The following is a 21086-nucleotide window of genomic DNA, read 5'->3' on the forward strand; positions in this document are numbered from 1 at the left end:
AAAGGAAATATTGCATGGTTTCTACTTGGTCTCTGAGAGAAAATGAGATGGCAGACAGTGTGGGTCTAGTGGAAAGAGCAATACATTTGAAATTAGAATGTTGGGTCTGAATTAAGACTTATTACTTGTGTAATGTTGTACAAGCCATTAAACTCTCAGAGCCTCAGTTTCCTCACTTGTAAAATGAGTGGAGAGGTTGACTAGATAGCTCACAATGTCTCTTCCTTTTCTATACCTATGATGCTCTTTTGTACAGAAAATGTTTAGCTATCCACTTAATTATTGGGAGGTAACAGAATGGGAAATGGCAATTTGATCTGAGAATCGTGACATTTGTTGATCTAAGTCTTGATTCTTCTCCTACTAATTTGCTGTGAAATCTTTGACAAGTTGCTCAGTGTCTTCATCTGGAAAATGAGCAAGTCTCTAAATTCCATTCCAGTTCAAGCAAACATTCTATGACTTTACTTATGGTGACAATATCGACATTTATTGCCAGCTGCCAACTATCATAAATTCCTGTTTCTCCAGCTATACCGGACGGCCTCTCCTTCTCAAATCCGATTTTCCTATCAATTTCATCTGTTTTTTTTTTTAATCGATTTCATCTTAAACCAATCACTTAACTTCTGAAGTGACAGCCTACATTTAAAGATCAATTTGTGCTTAGATTTTACATAGATTGTTATCTCATCTGATCTTTGCAACCAATAGAAGGTAAGGTAGGGAATGGATGTTTAATTTATTCTCATGCTGCTAATGAGGAAATGAATTCTCAAAAGGGCTGTCCAGGGTCCCATGGCCAGGAAGTGACAAAACCAGGACTGTAATCCAGGCCTCTCTCTACCAACCCACCCTGTCAGTCTTGCATGCCTCCTGAGGGTGTGCTGGAGAATAATTAGTTAATGGCTTTGGCACCACCCACTGCTTGTTACCCAGTGCCTTGTCAGTATGTGAGGAGAGAATTTGGCCCAACATTTTGCAAAGAGCTTTGAAGATGAAAAGCACCATGTAATACTATTATTATTATTATCTTTTGCACACAAAGCTATAAAGAAACCTTTAAACCTTAAGGGGACAATAGTCCAAAATTAGATATTAGATCAACTCTTTTTCCTAAATCTCAGTTTGCTTGTTTTTCTGATTTTCTGGGTTTGGGCTTTATTATAAACTATCGTCTGAAGAAATGCCAAAGTATTCATTTGAAACCTGGGAACATGTGGATAGCTGGAGCTTATGAAGCTGTCAATGCTCACGGAGAGCGGAGACCAAGGAAAGCTTTCATGCTTCTAAAAGGAGGATTGGAAAGCAGACCACATTTTTTACTCTTGCAGACATTAAGATTTTAGAATTAAATATACTAGAACACCAAGTCATTTTCTATTTGTTACACATACACACACATATACATATATATACATATATATCAGGCATGATGAAATTGACAGAGATATAGAAACACACCAATTTCTCCCATAGGCATTAGGGCAGAAGTAGCATGAACTTCCAATTGAGGTTTTGGTTTTTTTTTTAATATCTCAAATTCTAGATTTTTTATGTCTCATCCCAGGGGTGAGAGCCCAAGTAAAGCTAAGTAACACCACTGAGATCATGTAAAAGAGTTTCTATTTACTTTAGTGATTTGAAACTTCCTGTGGAAATAGCTCCCAGGTTTCCTGATGGAAGATTTTGTTTATCTTTGCCAAGCACCACCAGGAATCTCAAAATAAAATGCATTTAGTGACATTGGGAAACCAGGGAGATAAGGTAGTGCTGTTCCTGTTTCACCCTTAGTAATTGCAAACACACCCATAGTCATGCTGTGTGCCAGCAAAGGAGATGGAGCGTGCACACGCGCGCACACACACACACACAAACACACACACACACACACACACAGAGGAGGGAAAGAGAGAAGGACAAATATATTTTGTGGTTGGCTCGTTTTGTAGTAGATGCTGCTGCTTCTCCTGAAATTCAACTGTTTTAGGTTAGCTATTTGCTTCTTGAAAATAAGCATCCTTTGGTTTGCATTTCTGTTTTTTTGTTCAGTTGTTTTTCAGTTTTGTCTGACTCTTTGTGACCCCATTTGGCATTTTACACAGATTTGGCAAACATACTGAAATAGTTTGCCAGCTCATTTTACAGATGAGGAAACTGAGGTAAATAGGGTTAAGCTCTTTATATATTTCATGGACAAGAGATTAATTTTAAAAATATTCTAAGGTTATCTGATGGATTCTGAAAGGATTTTTTCCTTAGTTAGGTTTTTCAAAATAAAAGCTAACACTTCTCTAGGGCTTTTTGAAAGACTTTGCCATCTCACATTAACAATTCACCAGAGGATAAGGAGTTATAGTAGTAGACAAATTACACGGACAGAAAGAATAATAATAGCTAACATTTATATAAAGCTTTAAGGTTTTTAAAGTACGTTACTTTAATTCATTTGACCCTCAAAAAACCCCAAATCCTTGTAAAGCACCTGTTAGTCTTAACCTCATTTAAAGATGAGTAAACTGAGACATGGAAAGATTAAGTGACTTGCCCAGTATCACACTACTGGTAAAGTATCTGAGAGTGGATTTGAACTCTTTTCCAAATCTACCTTCCAACTGCCAAAGAAAAAACAAATTCCAAAGGGTCTAAAATGAATAGTATCACTCTAAACTAACATCCATCTCAAATATCTCTTGTCTATGTAGTCTATTATATACCTCCTTGTGTTATATGGTCCAAGAGGTGAGGGAAAGTAGGGATCCCTAATTCAAAGGGATGAACTCCCCACAGGCATCCCAGTGTTTAACTATTGGTAAGGATTTGGTTGTCTGGGAGCAACTGTTTGGTTTAAGCTCTGCTTATTCTAGGAAGACTTCAAGAAGGAAAGTTCTAAATTATGTTTTAAGAGACAAAGAGATAGTTTATCAGTTGGGAAGCAGAGACAGTTTTAGGACTCAAAGGGAGAAGACAAAGGATCACAGAGGTAAGATGCAGCAAATTTGATTGCTATGTACAAGGGTATTTAGAAGATGAAGGGGAGATTGAATTAGTAGAGGATTCTAATGAATTGGACAGGCAGAAGATCCTAAAATATGTAACAGAGAGCATGCAAAGAATACTAAACATAAGCCGGAATAACCTAACTTTGAGGATTGACTCTGACATCTACTGGTTGTGTAATGATGGAGGCTACTTAGCCTCTCTAAAAGCCTCAGGCTCCTTATCTGTGAAACAAGGATAATAATACTCAAAACCTAGTTGCCTTGTGAAAGAAGATACTCTATAATAACAACTACAATTAATATTTTTTTTTGATTCAGAAAGCAACTTTGAGTCATTATGGGGCTTTTAGGGGGCAACAAAAACCAGATTTCATTGGTAAAAGGCAAGTGTAGCAAGAAGGGTGGTCCTTTCACTCCAGTGTTCTTAGAATTCCTTTCAGGAAAGTCACTAGAGGGAAGTCATCAATTCTTCTCATAGATTTTAATTAGGCAATACTGTAAGGATTAACATGGGAACTAGGGATATTGAGTCTGGAAAAGAGAAGACTATGAGAGAGGTATGAGATGTCTTCAAGACTTTTTATTTGAAAGACTGCAATATGGAAGAAAAGATTGGAATCATTTTGTTTTACCCCCAATTTCCAGAATTAGGAAGAATGGATAAAAAGAGACAAATTTAGGTTTGATGGAAGGAAAAACTTCCTTATAGAAGTTTTTCTGAACAGAGTGGGCAGCCTCCAGAATCTTCCCCTTACTGGAAATCTTGAAGCACATCACATGAGTTGTAAACAGTTCTTTCTTCAGCATGGGTTGGATTATGTGAATGGCCCCTGAGTTCATTTTAACTGTGTAATTCTGGGACTGATTCTGGGGTGAGACTGGAGGGAAATGGGAAGAATTCTTCCTGAGCTTAGAAGGTCAATTCTTTCTATACTTGGACTCTTCCTTGGGCAAAATAGCCACTAAAAACTAGGATAGGCTTGATGTTGGGGTTCTCATTATCTTGGAGACCAAATAACCCCTTTGAAGAGTGACGAAAAGGTAAGATATTCTCCTCCACAAAACTGTAGCTTCTTGAAGTCAGGGACGATGTCACTCATTTGTCTTGTTGTTTTCTGCTCTGAGATTCACAGCACATACAAGGCTGTCCTTTATGGAAATTATTTGTTTTGTTTGCAGGCAAAGGGCCTGACAGAACCTTCAAGCTGCATCAATCTAAGCCATCTCAGGTTTATCCACAAAGGTATTTGGGAGGAACTTTGTTCCTCCACTCACTTGGAATGAACATCATGCTCATGTTTTACTGACTAGAATGGCCATAAAATAGACTTGTCTCAAACTTCTCTTCACTGATCCAAGAAGCTATAAGCTGGGTTCTGCCTTTGATTCATGGCCAAGCCTCATCTCTGGGCCTCACTTTCATAATCTGTAATATAGAGAGTGTCAACTAGATCAGAGGTTTTTAATTTTGGGGGGTGAAGCCCATGGACCTTTTCTCAGAATCATGGCTTTATTTGTATGCAATAAGATACAAAGATTATAAGGGGAACCAGTTGAAATAGTGTTCAAAGTATCTTTTTTTAAGTTCAGAAACTCCAGGTCAAGAATTCCTGGAGTAGATGCTCTCTACCACACCTTTTAGGACAGGTAGGTGGTACAGTGGATAAAATGCTGAGTCTGGGGTCAAGAAGACTTATTTTCCTGAGTTCAAATCTTGCCTCAGACACTTACTGGCTGTGTGACTCTGGGCAAGTCACAACTCTATTTGCCTTAGTTCTCATCTGTAAAATGAGCTGAAGAAGGAAATGACAAACTATGTCAGTATCTTTGACAAGAAAATCGCAAATGGGGTCACAGAGTCAGACACAACTGAAACAACCGAACATCAAAATAGTTTTTAAGCAATAAAATTCCATGCTCTTCTATTCTCTGAAGCGATTTCTCATGCAGCAGCTTCTCTGCTACTGTGTTAGCTTATCAGGTGGCCTCTCACACAACCCTACTACCCACATTCAACTGGGAAGAGGAGCTTTCTGGAGAAATTGAAGAAACTCTGTTCCTAACTCACTCTGCAGAGTATGTATAGTGTGAAGTTTCCAGAGAGCTGGCTCCCTGCCCAGACTTCCTCAGAATTTTCTTGGGAGGGGGAGGGGGTAGAGTTGGGCAATTGTTTTTATATTCTGAGCTCCTTACATCCTTCCTGTGCCAAGAGAGTTGCACAGAGAGGGCAATTTGTAGAGCTTGGGCTATATAAAATTTGTAGAAACTATCATTTTTTATGAATATAACATATCTCCTGTGTCCAGATATACTCTAAAATACTCTTGGGACCCAAGAAATAAATCCTATTTCATCCCTTTTTTCCCTATGAATCAATCTGATTCAGAAATACTAGATCCAGAGAACTGCAGATGTTAGTACCACAAAATAGTAAAAAGAGCCCAAACTCATTTATCCACAATAGCTACCATTTGTATATCATTTTAAGACTTCTACTTTCCTAACAAGAACCTGTGAGATAGTTAGTATCATTGTCTCCATCTTATAGCTGAGGAAACTAAAGATTTGAGAGATTAAGTGACTTTTCTCATGATCATACATCTAAGAAATGTCTAAAGTAGGATTTGAAACCAGGTCTTCTGTCTTCAATTATGGTGCTCATATGCTTCTCTTTTATTGTCAAAGGAGCCATAAGTTTCTTGATTAGAGAACATTATTAAACACGATTTGTTACTGTTCCAAATTGTAAGAGAGAATTCTAAAAAGCAATTCTTCACTTGATTTTATTCAAAGCCTCAGAGTCACTGTGAAATAATCTTCACACTATTATTCTTTTATTTATTTTTTAAACCCTTACTTTCTGTCTTAGAATCAATACTTTGTAATGGTTCCAAGGCAGAAGTAGGCAATGGAGGTTAAGAGACTTGTCCAGGATCACACAGCCAAGAAATATCTGAAAGGCCACATTTGAACCCAGAACTTCCTGTCCCTAAGCTTGGCTCTCTATCCACTGAGCTGCCTAGTTGCTCTCCCCCCACCCCCCCTTTTTGACTCTTAAGGTAACCTAAAGCATGGGTATAATTGTTCCCGAAACACAATTTCCTAGATATTCCCTAGGCTGACCCCCTAGGATGGAGCTACTGAAAGTGTGACTATCTTTCTCCAAATATAACAATTCATGATACTGGATTTCTTAAATCCTAACAAAAGAGGGAGTTTCAAAAGCCACCTTTGATGATGGTAGAAGAAATGTGGCTTACCTGTGACATAAAAGCTAATGTTTCTTTCCATGTGTCCAACTTTATTGGAAGCCACACAGCTATAGATTCCAGAAGCTTTGGTGTCGGCCACAACCAGAGTGCTTGCAATCTGTAAAAGACGAGGTCACTTTAGTTGGCATTAGAACAAGAAGTTGCTTGAATAGTCCCCAAGGCTCCCTAACCACTAACATGATTCTGTTGTTCCATTCATTCAGCAAAAAGTGGCAATTATCGGAAGGCCATCTCCATGCAGAGCCCCAGAAATAATGGAAAAATAACGGGAAAACAATTTCTCAGGAGACTCACAGCCTCTCCATCCAGATCGAATGAGCGATTCATGCTTATTTGTCTCGTGTTGCTGGAGTCATAATGAAATGCCATGAAGCCCAAGGTGAGGGATTGCACGTCCCACCCAGGTCTGAGGATCAATGAGAGGAAGGGGTGCAGTGGCTATTTGTTTGACTGACCCCTAGATCACATGCTTTCTGAGGTCTTGTTCTGTTCATTAGTCTTGGTGTGGGTACACCAGGTGAACCAAAGCTGGGAAGAAGATGACGAGCTATAACAAAGGGTTGAATCCCAGACTGGGGGGAAAAAAACCACACAAAAAACTAGAGGACTAACAATCCTGATACAATATTGTCATGTGGATTTTAGCAAGGGATAGCCTTTGAGTCCCTGAGCTTCTTAATCTAGAAATGGAGATTCTAGGAAGTTATGGTTAAATGGACAATAAAAATGAAACAGACAGCAGATTTTGTGTGTTCTCATTCCAGCTGCTTGGGTTGGTGATAGGCCTAAAGAAATATGTATGAAAAGTCAGGAAACTAACAGTTTACTTTTGTGTTATTTGGGAGCACTTTATAAAATTGTATTTTTTTTAAAAAAAGAGATGTTAACAAACGTCCATAGTGTTTGAAGATTAGTATGAATGCCTTCTTTCAGAGAAATCTTTTTAATATGAAAAATTATTTAGGTAAACAGAAATAATTACTGGTACTTCTTAAATCCAATTAATTTTGGGGATAAATGGGTGCTCAATGCATATATGAATATGAAAGGTCCCAAACAAGATTATTTGGTTTTAGAATCATTGGAAGAAATGTTTATTTAAATAAAAAAATTTACATTAAGACCAGTTTCCTTAAGTTATTATAAGTTCAGTAAGCTTTATAAAGTTATGCTGATTGTCATGGGATAACAATATATATTTGCAAATAATATAATAGAATTTTAAGACCTACTGCCCTAGTGGGTGAAATATCTCAGAGTAGTTTCTAAAGCTGCTGAACGTATGTAATCAATAGTTCAAGCACTGGGAAAAGATTATCTACAATTCCACTGCCCCTCACCCATTTTCTCTAATTATAATTACCCATGTAGATAATAAAGATAAAACAGTAATTTTTAATTCATTCTACAAATTAAAGACAAAGGTGAATTGGTCTTGGAATTTGGGATGAGAGGTAGAGTTAGGAATGTAGATATTTTTCATTCTCAGTGTATTCTAATTTATGAAGATAAAGCAGTTCGGCAAAGGGTACAAGAACAAGGGGAGAATGTGAAGAAGGGCTTGTGTCTCCCATCTTTGATTATTTATTTTTATCAGAAGATTTTCATGAGGTGGGGAACAAAAGAATCTAGAAAAATCATCTCTAACACCCTCTCATTCCTGGCCCTTATTCTGGGTTCCTTCTAAGTCAATTAGGAAGTCTGACTGAATGATGAGTTTTAGAGGCTTCCCCTAAATGGCAACATACACTTCAGCTAGATAAATAGCCACATCCTTTATCTCTTTCAAATGAAAAACAAGAAAGTAAAACTATTAAAATGGTTTCATCACCTCAAAAATAAGAATAACTCAGCCTGATAGCCCTAAAGTTAATAAAAATATTCTCTTCTGCTATTGTTTAAAAATTTTATGATTTGGGGGGAAATTTGGGAGGCTACTATGTGTATTCATTGTGTTTAGTTTATTTTTAAAAAATGTTCAGTGAGTAGCAGTAGTAGAAAACTAATGAATGTTTGTAAAATTAACAATAACTAATAATAGATAACTTAAAAAAATAATCCATGATTCTAATTAATAGGCTGGCATCAACCTGAGAGTAAACATTTTTGGTTTTGTTATTGTTTGGTCTTGTTTGCCTCCTCATCATCCCATTTGGGGCTTTCTTGGCAAAAGATACTACAGTGGTTTGCCATTTATTTCTCTAGCTCATTTTACAGGTGAGGAAACGGAGGCAAACAAGGTTAAGTGACTTGCCCAGAGTCACATAGCTAGCAAGTGTCTGTGGCTAGATTTGAACTCAGGTACTCCTGATTCCAGGGCTCTCACTCTATCCACTGCATCACCTTGCTGCCCTAAAAAGTATTTTAGTGAATATCTACTCCAAGAGTTGTTAACCTGGGTTTAAGGAGTTTAAAAATAATTTTGATTGCTATTCAACATATTATGATTTATTTAGCTGATGGAGCACTCAGAGAGAAACATTCATAACACGAATCTCAACAAAGGTGTTTCTTTACTCTTTATATCAGTTCTTCTCCAATGAGTTAGACCATAGTTAATGGTGAAAAGCTACAAGAACAAAAAAGATTTTGCATAAGGAGACAATTGTTTCCTTCTTTGTTTGGTGTTTATTCTGCCATTTTCACTGGCAAAAAAAGTTAATGTATTAATGAATACTTAATAAATAAAAATTATAATTAAAAAGCTAAAAATAAGATTTATGCATTTAGTTTATTCAAAGTAATTCACTACTATATAATAGAATCTCTCTATAGAAATTTCCCATTTCTAGAAATTTAGATTTTTTTTCACAAATAGAAATTTTCTCCCTTAAAAGTATTTTTACTAATTCACAACGAAAACCCCAAACTCATATAGTGAGACCAGGGAAACTCAAGTGTCAGTGTTTAATTTTATCTTGCCTGAATTGGAAGGTGATTTGATAATCCTTATGTGACTGTAGTTTCAATCTAAGGCTGTAAGTACAGCCTAAAGCATGAGTCTTATGAATTAAATGGCCAATAATCCTCGATACTCATACCTACTCTTACTGATGTAAGAAATGAATGAAAATAATACCACAGTGGGAATATCAAAGGCAAAATTCATTTTTGAAAAAGAAAATGTCAAGAGTTTATTTTACCAAACTTGAAATTGTAATATTCCTTAAAGTTTTCACATTTTCAAAAGAAGATAGCAAGATTGACTGTTTATGTATTAATAATGCTCATCCTGTCACAATTTTTCTTCCATTACTGCATTAAATTCAGACATCAACTGGAGAAAGGTAAAAAGGAAGAGACAGAAAACAACTCAAATAAAGCTAGAAGCCTAAATCTGCGGTGTATCTGATCCAACCAACACTGACATTCTTTGCTTCTACTAGATGCTTCCAATACTCTGAGTACTTTACAGAAAATGCTCTTATCCTCTAGTTCATATTCTAAAACAGCTTGATGCTCAGATGACAGGCAGTGCCAATGCAAAGAAATGGAACAACATGGACAATAATGATTATACTTTTAAAGTTAATTTTGTTGTTGAATATGTCAAATATAGGTTTTTGATTCAGGTTTTCGGTACAATTTAATTTAAAGCCCCAATAGATTCATTTTTATTTTATTTTATTTTTTATTTATTTTTTATTTTTAGTAGATTCATTTAAAAAAATCAGAACTCATATTTTGGGATGATTCTATGAATCTTCCTAAGCCGTGTTATGTAGGTACCTCAAGGGTACAGAAAAATGACAAGTCCTTCAAGTTCATCTTTGTGAGTTGTATTTTTAGGTTCCAGAAACACTCATGAAAAATTTAGCCAGATAGTATGAAGTGAGAATTAATTCACAGTCCTTCCTTCCTTTTTTCACTCCATGGTAGGGAATTATACTACGTGAAATGGTCCTGATGGGATAGACTAGAAGGGCCAGTTCTCTAATTCAGCCTGATTTCCAGCACTGGCTTAAAAATATCTATAAATAAAACAGTGATTTTAATCTTAGACTGTTACTAATATATCTTCCTTTTTAAGTGCTTCAGAGGAATAAAAGTAGACATTCAAAGGTCAAGGAAGAATCTAAAATTAACATGGAGAGGCACATTTTAGTCAATTGATGGGAAAATAGAACGTGAGAATTAAACTTCTGTTGGGTGTGGGAACTGAGTCAGTCAAGCAGTAAGTAACTTTGTGATTAAGTATTATTGCTTATGTCACACATTTATTCCATTGTAGTACTCAAGTTTCTTAAGGTGCCTTCAAAACACTTTCAACGGAAATGTTGTTAAACATTGCAGTTGTCACAGCTTTGCTGTCTTACAGAATTAATAACATAGAACACATTTCCTGTGTTCTTTTAACCATCTGAACTCAAAGTTCCTTTAATTTCCTACTTTGTTCTACTTCTACAAACCCAATATAGTCTGGAAGCTCCAACCAATAGAGTCTGAAATTCCACACTGGCCTTTGGTGGATCCAACTGATGACTCACTTTTCACAAGTCTTGGTCAAAGCCATTCAAGAAGGAAACTGAATTTTATTACCCTGAAAACCTTTCCTTGCTTATTTTTTTTAAACAGAGAAAAGAAAGAAAGAAAAGAAAGTCACTGAGACCTCTCAGGAATTCTCTTGGATAGCTGAATCATTTAGCCACTGTACAGTCTCTGTGTGCTAATGGGCACCAATATGCTTTCTCTTCTATATCATTAGATGTGACTTGACTGTGGGAGAATCAATTTGTAGCTACAGCATTCCTTATAGCCTAAGTTGGAATTCTTGAATAGGGGAAATTATAGCTTTGTCACTTTGAGTAATTCACCAAATTCTTGAGATCTTATTGAGGCAGCTAGGTGGCACCATAATGCACAAAGTCCTAGGCTGGGAGTTAGGAAGACCTGGGTTCAAATTTGACCTCACAACTTATTATCTTTGTGACTCAGTGACTTTGTGACCTCAAACTGTAAATCATAATAGTACCACCTCCCAGGGTTCTGGTGAGGACCAACTGTAGCCTCATAGAGTTCTTAGGAGGAAAGTATGTTGTAAAACTTAAAGTAATATAGAAAATGTGAGTCATTTTTTTACACAGATGTTTTATTCTTGGATGTTAACATAAATCAGCTTTGTATGCAAGATTCTCTTACAATGGAACTGTACCTTTCCAGTACAACGTTATTGTACCCACAGTAGACAGTTTATATGGCATTGGAGTCAAGATGAGTACACTTTACTGGCTGTTAAATGTGGGCAGGTCATTGAATTTCCCTGAGTCTTAGGCACTTTCCACATTTGCATCAATGGATCCTTCCATCGGAAGAGGGAGTTCCCACCCTGACAAAAGCACTAATTTTTGACATAGGTATTCATGTGTGCCATCTTTAGAAAGAACAGTCACTGAAAGTCATTGCTACTAGCTCAGGTTTAAAAATGGTTGGCTGTTAACATGTGCCATACTCTGTTTTGGAAGTTGACTTCAGAATATACTTATGTACTATCAGTTAGTCAGTCAAACAGTTCTTGAGCATATATACAATTAGCCACTATAGTCAAGGGATAGCACTAGAACCTGTATAAGCAAAAATCCACAGTCCTTCAACCCTGCAAAGGAAAATGTGAGCAGGTCCTTTTCTACCTCTCTTTTTGTCTTCAAACCTTACAAATTATTTCAAAATGACACATTATTAAGAAGAAATTGCAATGCAAAAGGGGCTGAGAAATAACTGTGATGTAAGACAAAATACATCAATAAAATGGTTTTAAAAGATGATGCATTAATTCGGGCTCAGCAGAATTCTAGAAGGATTTTCCCCTCCTTAATTCCAAACACAAATGTGGTTACATAGAATTGGACGTGACTGAAAACCACAAAAATCAGTGTATAACACTTATCCTCTACCTTTCTTTTTGTGTTCTAATGCTATCATTAATACTTAATAACCATAAAGTCTTCTTTGTAGCTAGTGCCCAGGGAGTGATGCTTACATAATAGAATGGTAGGGAGTGATATCACTGAAATTTGTTCATATGGTAAACATATTGGCAAATATGAACTTGGAGTTCTTTAGTTGCTACCACTTCTTGACAGCTATAAAATAGACCATAGGAACAAGGGTGAATGAATACGGTTGGGGAAAGAGGATGTTACCATTTAAACCACCTTTGGAGTTGATAAGGTGACTCTGGAAGGCCTAGGATGAGAAGTTTGAATAGCTCCTTTGTCATTTTAAATACAAAGAGCAAAGCTACAGAGACAATACAAATACTGTAAAAATATGGATTTCTTTAGAGTTGTCACTCCAAATCAAGGTATAGTTTTACAAATTGGATAGGGAAAAATTATACACTTCTGATTTCATTGGTATTGGAAGGTACGAAATGGAGAAAATCCCATCAATGCAGGTTGAAATTCTCTGTAATTGTTTTAGAGGGTTGCCTAGAACCCTGAGAAATTAAGTAATAATAGCTATAGTAAGAATAACTAGGATTTTATAGGACACTTTAAGGTTCACAAAATGCTTTCATATAGCATCTCATTTGATCTTCTCAAAAACCCCATGAGGAAGGTTCTATTAATATTATACCCCCATTCTGCAGATGAATAAACTGAGGCAGACAGAGGTTAAGCAACTTGCTAACTCACACATCTAGCAAATGTCTGGGGGCAGAATTCAATCTCAGGTGTCCCTGAGATCCAAGTTCAACTTCCAAGTCCAACAATGAAAATAGCTAGATAGTATAGGGGAAAGAGTATTGGACCTAGATTCTGGACAAATCATTTAATCTCTCTCAGTCTGTTTCTCATCAGGAAAATGGGGATACTAATAGTCCCCACCTAACAGGATCATTATGAGGATCAAATGAGAGACTATGAAAAGCTCTTTGTAAACACCATAAAATATTATATAAATCCTGTTTTTGTTCTTGTTCAGTGGTTTTCAGTTGTGTCTGGCTCTTTGTGACCCTATTTGGAGTTTTCTTAGCAGAGATACTAGAATGGTTTCTCACTTCCTTCTCCAGCTCATTTTACATATGAGGAAATGGAGGCAAAAGGGTTAAGTGACTAGCTGCTATAATTATAATTATTGTTACTGTTATCTTCTTTATTGTTATTATCAGCACCATCATCTACTTGGCCATTTAGCTGTTCCACTGAAGTTACTTGCTCAGAGGCATATGTAATTTAGGGGCAAGATTTGAATCCCAAACCTTCTTGGTTTTGAAGGAGGTTCTTTATTTGCAATGGAATAAGACCCATCAAGCATTTAAAAATAGGAACTTTTAAAGGGACTTTTTCCCTGCTTTTTTAAAAAACCTAGCACCATTTCCTTGCTGGTCAAAGTTGCATGTGAAAGTAGGTTAGTCTTATGATCTGTTACAGGCACTTGGAGCAGAGATTCTGTGAGATTTTGCCTGGTTCAATGGGCTTTAGGTTGAGACAGCAGTGACTTGAAGAGATGGGTAGAACACATTTCTCTACACAAATCAATTCAGCCATAAGAAGCTTATGGCACTCAAAAGCCAATCAGTTTTTGGCTACAATGAAATGAAAATATTTTATCAACCCAATTGTTCAGTTTTTTGTTTTTTTTTTTTAACTCTTACCTTCTGTCTTGGAGCAGAAGAGTGGTAAGGGCTAGGCAATGGGGGTCAAGTGACTTGCCCAGGGTCACACAGCTGAACCAATTGTTCAGTTTTATCCAAATAAATTCAGTAGATTCTCCATTATCTGGCTTCCATCTCTTTGGAACTCTTATATATATAATTTTGCTGCACAAGAGGACGTCTCCACTTTCTTTATTTGAGTAGTAAGCTTACTACTTTGAAATGATAAACATTTTTGAGAGTGTGTCAGCTAGAGAGCTTCCAGCAGGTCTCTCCACTGACTGACATCTCCAACGATTTGTTTAAGATATGTCTACACACTCCATCTAGGTTTTTATATGTTTGGATTGTGCCTGCTCTCACGAATCTGAGATACCAAGTTGTCTCACAAGTGATAAAGAAGATAGATTTTTCATTTTGTAAACAATACCTTATTCTTTCCTTCTATTACAGCCATACGCTGAGTGATGCTCTGGATTCTATTCCCAATATTGCTGCTGGCATCCAAGTTGAAAGATCTGTCACTGGTAGAACAAAAGTCATACCTGGAAGCACAAAAGAGCTGTCATCAAAATGCTGTTCTTTACAGCAGCATCAAGGCTGTGGGCATACTGGGTGAATGAGTTGATCTTTCCAGTTAAGATGCAAATTTTCCATATACCTTCTTTTCTATTCTCCATATAGAAAAACAACTACATCTGGAGAGCTGTGTATATGTTTCGTGTGAACTGAACATGCAACCAACTCTGGATGGATTTGTGATTTTATCACAATAAGGGTTTTCAGGGTGGAAACCGTCTGTTTTCCACCAGCACAAATAAGCAACTGCTTTCCTTCCTTCCTTCCTTCCTTCCTTCCTTTCTTCCTTCCTTCCTTCTTTCCTTCCTTCCTTCCTTCCTTCCTTCCTTCCTTCCTTCCTTCCTTCCTTCCTTCCTTCCTTCCTTCCTTCCTTCCTTCCTTCCTTCCTTCCTTCCTTCCTTCCTTCCTTCCTTCCTTCCTTCCTTCCTTCCTTCCTTCCTCCCTCTCTTCCTCCTTTCTCTCTCTCTCTCTCTCTCTCTCTCTCTCTCTCTCTCTCTCTCTCTCTCTCTCTCTCTCTCTCTCTCCCCTTCCATCTTAGAATCAATACCGTGTATTGGTTCCAAGTCAAAACAGTGGTAAAGGCTAGGCAATGGGGGGAGGGGAGGTCACATAGCTATGAAGTATCTCAGACCAAATTTGAACTCAGGACCTCCTGACTCTAGGACTGGCTCTCAATCCTCTAAGCCACCCAAACTGCCCCAGCAACAAATTTTTAGTGGATAGTCTGAGAGATCTGCCTGTGCTACTGAAGCGTTAAATGCTTTGGCATTATATATATATATATATATATATATATATATATATATATATATATAAAGTTCTGCCTCATATATATATATATGAGGCAGAGCTTTTAATCCAAGGCTTACTGACTCCAAGGATGCTTTGCTATGTACCCACTCCACACTAATTTTTGTAACAAAGGTATAAATAAAATAGATCATTAGAAAGCCAAAAGCCATATCTAATTAGACCTCAAACTACTAACATGAAAATTGCTTTTTTTTAAAAAGAACGAAACTCAACAACTTTGAAGTTCTGTTAACAACTTTATATCTGAAAGGAATTGGCTTTATACTAGAAGACTGCCCTTTTTAAAAAGGGCTAATTAGGTACACATGGAAACATACACGTTAGCAAATCACTTCAACTGAGCCTTAGCTTCCTCATCTATGAGATGAAGGGTTGAACCAGATGACCTCAGAGATGTCATTCAGCCCCAATATCCCTTGGAATCTTACATGCTTTTAAAAATCTAGTATGTACAATTAGTGAAAACATGAGAAAAGATCAGGCAGGCTTTCACATATGACTTTCTGCTATTGAGTATATCTTCAGAGACATCCACTTGACAAGAAGCATAGGAAACAGAAGATTCCATTGTGTTTTTCATTATTGATTATCAGAAAGCGTTTGCCTCAGTAGAGCAAAGCATAATTTCTATCAAGGCATTCCTATACATACATTAAGATCATGCAAGATTTTTTGATAGATGTTAACTACTGAGATATTCTATTGATCAGTGTTGTGGAAAATGCCAAAGAGAGAGTCACAGGCTCACAAAAGATTTTCTTTAGAACCACTCAGAGGGTCCTTCACAAAGTCCCAAGAGAAATGGTTCCTTGGAGACAACAAGCTTCCCTCGATGCTACTGTTTGGGGTGCTTTGGAAAATTATGTCCATAGCTTAAGAATTTGTTTTAGAAAATGGTCATGTAGCACACCAGTATGGTGTCCTGAAAAGAATCCAAACAATAAACCCAGGCTTACCTGGGAAAAAAATTCACAAATCTGACACTGAACTGAAAATTATATAAGGAATGATAAAATGCTATTAAACTATATAAAAGGAATGACAAACGTTCCAAGTAATGCATGAGGGAAAAACAAATAACATGATATTCTCAACCATTGATTGATTAATGGAGCTATGACTGATAAACAGGAAAAAAAGGTCTTGTACATCAGTGAATGAGTAATACTGAGGATAAAGCCAACTTTTTATTTATTTTTTCTTTAAGAAGCTTATTTTATTGGAGAAAAACAATCATCTATACAGATAAATATGTACAAGATAGATACAGAAAACACATAATACATTTATAGGTGCTAATAAATTGAGGATCGCAAAAGATTTCAAATCTTGAGCTGGGCTTTGAATAGATCCAAGAATGTCAGGAGGAAAAGATGAGGAAGAAGAACTCCCCAGGTTTGAAGTGGGAAGGAGTGAATCTGTACAAAACACAGGTTGGAGAGAGAAAATGTTGTGTACGGGGAATAGAAAATAGTTCACTTTTGGCTAGAACGTTGATTGGGGGGAAGTAATGGGAAATGTCTGGAAAAAAAGAGGTTGGAGACATTGTTAAGGGTAAAGCCAACATTTTAGCAGACTGTTTTAGTGAAAGAGTTTTAAATGTAATATATGTCATTGTCCAAAAATAATTCTCAGGCTCTGGACACAATTCCCAATTCTTTTTACATTACTAATACTTGCCAAAAACTCCAATATCTCAGTAGGCTTTTAATTTACTTCCTCTTAAGCAGGAGTGCTATTTACTAAACACTATTCTTCTCCCCCTCTTTGAAGCATTTTAAACATCAATTTAAAAACACATATACGAGATCACGTTGCTTCTGTTTTCTCAATATTGATGTCCTCTCTCTCCTTAAGCTTGACATCCTTACCTTGTACTTTTCTTTCACTTAAAATTTTTTCCTTAACATTTGATACTGACATCAAGAATGGCAGAAATATTCTTGTGTTTGGAATAAGAGACCTTTAATTTTTATTCTAAAGCCAAGAGCAATGTGAATGGTGTAGCTGTGGTCCAGGATGTTAATTGCATGCTCCTTGTCTTCAGGAAATGCAAATCTATCTATATTAGGGCAAAATAAGACTGGGAGGTTCCCCAGCACAAAGGATGACAGGAGACCTGCTCTCCAAATTCACATGGCTCAAGTCAAGCCTGTTTGACTTCAGACACATTCCTCACTTGCATTCTTTCAGCCAGTCATTCTGACACAGTCACTCATTATTTCTATAGACTTTGGCAATGGAAGATCATAGATGGGTTTCACCTGAAAGCCCACAATAATATCAATGATCCATAAAGACCTGTAGCTGCTATTTTTTCCCAGTTATTATATATTTCCATTTGGGGATTTTTTTTTCTTGTTGGTAACTTGGAAGTGCAACCTTAAAAATAGAATCTCATTTTGGGCACTGGCTATGTAACAGCACTTGAAAAGAGATTTGGCGGGGGGGGGGGGGGGGGGGGAGGGAATTTGCCTGAACATTAAGAATACATCAAGCTCTTAAGGAAGTAGATTGTGCCATGTTTGAAGATGCAGAGATAATCACAGTGCTGGGAACGTCTTGTAGAGAGGAGGAAGCCAAACAACGAGAGGAAAGCTGCATACGCTCCTGATTTCGCACAGGAAGCTCACCGCACCTCCTGCCAAAGTGAGATAAGGAAAATCCCATGGCCTATTCTGGACAAGGCCACTGTTATCAACATTAGCTTTACGCTGTCTTCTCCATGCTCCTGGGCTCTCTCCTTTTCCTAATGAGTTTAGACCTCCTACCTCCATTTGCATACAGCATGCCAAGTACAATAGCGTGGGGGTATTTATAACTATTGAAAGGAAAAAAATTTCCGGGGTAAGAGTGTACTACATGTCATCTCTGGAGATTGCCTGGGGTTGAAATAAATCCGTTTCAGGCTAAAGACTGATATAAATAAATGAAAATTGAGGAACCGATATGCATGTAGCTCATGAAGATAGGACTACATGAATGACTTATCAGTTATGGAACTCTAATTTGGAGACCCCTGGCAGACTGTGTCATTTGCTTGGATTTTTGCTTTTCTTATAAATCATGGGGGAAATGCCACCTTTCATAAACATGGCACTACTGACCTACTCTTAATAGGGGAGATACTTGATTTTTTTTTTATTAGTGATTGGGAATTGAATGAACCATTCATAATCTTGCCTAATGACTTAAAAAAAAAATCCTCACCTTCCATCTTAGAATCAATACTGTATATCAGTTTTAAGGCAGAAGAGCTGCCCAATGGAGATTAACTGACTTGCCCAGGGTCACACACTTAGGAAATAACTGAGGTCAAGTTTGAACCCAGGAATTCCCCCTCTGTAGTTTGGATGAGTGACCAGTAAGGATGGGGTATGGTGGAAAGAGTGCTAGATTTGGGATTGGAGTACCTGGTTTAGACTTCTTGCTCTGATGCTTACTAGATGTTTAAGACTGGGAAAACCACTTAAATTCTCTAAGCCTGAGTTTCTCATCTTTTCAACTGGGAGAAGATCACAGACACTGTCCACATTTTTGTTGTGAGGAAAAGTCTTCATAATCCTTAAAGCACTACAGAAATGGGAAATATTATTATCTTTTTTTTTTTTTATTGAGAAGTACCAGGTGTAGTGAACAGAGAGCCTTTAACACTTGGTACCCTGAGCAGATTACTCAGTCTCTCAATGCTCTAAGGTAGAGAGAGGTGTCAAGCACACCACTCACAACACTCTTGAGTGTGGCCTGAACCAGATTAAAATGCAATCAGGAAATATTTAACAAAATGAATAAAAACACAATCAAACAGAGAACATCACATTTTAAAATGACACCAACATGCAGCCATCAGCCATCTTTACATCTGGATGAGTTGTGACCTCCATTTCTAGTTGAGTTTCAAAGCACCGATCTAGGGAACTCTTGGTACCATCCTGTTCTGGTAGAAAAGTTTCTTTATCTGAGAATCCCCTCTCCCAATGAAAGCACCCATCTAGACCCTATCTCCTATTAGTATCATTATCACTAACAAGACATGCTGTTTGGGAGATAAGCAATTATCTGCGACCTGTGGGGGACTGTCACATCTGCTTATGGATATCCTCTTTCTTTAAGGTTGACCTCAAGTAGCAAATGTCCCACAACAGCTTTCCTGATCCTTCTCCCTAGGAATGAACCTTTACTCTTTCAGCATCCCGGGTCACCCTGCCTGACTTCTCCTGTTCATTTCATTGTGGTCTAGCTGTTACAGCTCTATATTCTGTATAGCTCTCGCCACCTATTAGTTTGTAAGCACCTTGAGCTAACCTGGAAACAAGCCCTTCCCAGGGTCCCTTTGCTGGGGGAATAAATAAAAATAAAAAATAATACTTATAACTTTCCTACATAAGCATTTTCCCACTAAATCCCAACTCCTAATTTACTTGAGTCAGGGTGAAAGAAGGAATAAGAAAATCTCTTGGAAAAAATCAGTCTTCTAAGAGCTCTAGGTTACATACAAATGTGAATAAATTTCCTATGAGTGATAATAGCTAAGATTTAGATGGTGCTTTAATATTTACAGCAGATTGTCTTTTTTTTTAAACCCTCCTTTCTGTCTTAGAATCAATACCTTATTGGTTCTAAGGCAGAAGAATGATAAGGACTAGGAGACAAGAGCTAAATGACTTGCCCAGGATCATGCAAGGAGGAAGGGTGTAATACCATATTTGAACCTAGGACCTCCCATCTCCAGTCCTGGCTCTCTCTCTACTGAGCCACTTAGCTGTCCTGTTTGGTTGTTAGTTATTTTTTCAGTTGTGCCTGGCTCCTTGTGATCCCACTTGGGGTTTTCTTGACCAAGATTCTGGAGTGGTTCACCATTTTCTTCTCCGGCTTGTTTTATAGGCGAGGAAACTGAGGCAAACCAGGTTAAATGACTTGCTCAAAGTCACACAGCCAGTAAGTGGTCAGACCAGATTTGAATTCAGGAAGATGATTCTTCTCGACTCTAGACCTGACACTCTATCCACTTCTAGCTGTCCAATATATTATCTTCATAACTGCCTTATGAGGTTGATAGTGCAAGTATTATTGCCATTTTACAAGTGAAAAAACTGAAGATCTAAGGTTTTGATTTTGTTGTTGTTTTTTAATTTTTATTTAATTAGTTAACTTAGAATATTTTCCCATGGTTACAAGATTCATGTTCTTTCCCTTCCCTACCCCTGCCTCCCTCCCATAGCTGACGTGCAATTCCACTGAGTTTTCACATGTCATTAAGATCTAAGTTTTTAAAAGACTTATTCATGGCCACAGAGCTAACTAATATCTGAGACAAGATTCTAAGTCCTTCCATTTCCATGTCAAATGGAGCCTACTATGCTACTTTGCCTCCAACATAAATCTGACCATGATAATTGGACTCTGTCAATAAGTGCATGTATATGCTTAAAAAAATCAATCTGACTACTCTGAATGATCATATTGGTAGATAAAAGAATGAAATCAACATTCTTATATTTAAAACACAAATGATTATCATCCAGTCTAGTAGACAAGGACGATAACTTTCCTATAATTAACTACATTTTAAGGTAGGGAAAAGTGTAGAAAATTTTACACTTGAGAATAATGAATAAGATAGTAAAAGGGACAGCAGTCAGCCTAGTAGACAGAGCACCAGTCCTGGAGTCAGGAGGACCTGGGTTCAAATCTGGACTGAGACACTTCCTAGCTAGGTGAAAGGAAATTAACTATACAAAGAATTTTGGGGAAATCAAGGAGAATTAGAAGTCAACAAATTCTTGTGTGTGTTTATTTGTTTAGCACTTAAGAAAGATAAAA

General features: G+C 37.1%; 1 protein-coding gene across 1 annotated transcript in view; it reads right to left on the minus strand.

Annotated features, from left to right (window-relative positions):
- Positions 1 to 21086, minus strand: part of FLT1 (fms related receptor tyrosine kinase 1) — a 201170-nt gene that overhangs the window by 94833 nt on the left and 85251 nt on the right. The window contains exons 11-12 of the mRNA XM_007495262.3: positions 14302 to 14416; positions 6263 to 6371 (exon numbers count right to left, since the gene is read on the minus strand). Coding sequence (XP_007495324.2) covers positions 6263 to 6371; positions 14302 to 14416 — 224 coding nt within the window. The remainder of the gene's footprint in view (positions 1 to 6262; positions 6372 to 14301; positions 14417 to 21086) is intronic.

The sequence above is a fragment of the Monodelphis domestica genome, chromosome 4 (assembly GCF_027887165.1).
Source record: "Monodelphis domestica isolate mMonDom1 chromosome 4, mMonDom1.pri, whole genome shotgun sequence".
Classification (NCBI taxonomy): Eukaryota; Metazoa; Chordata; class Mammalia; order Didelphimorphia; family Didelphidae; genus Monodelphis; species Monodelphis domestica.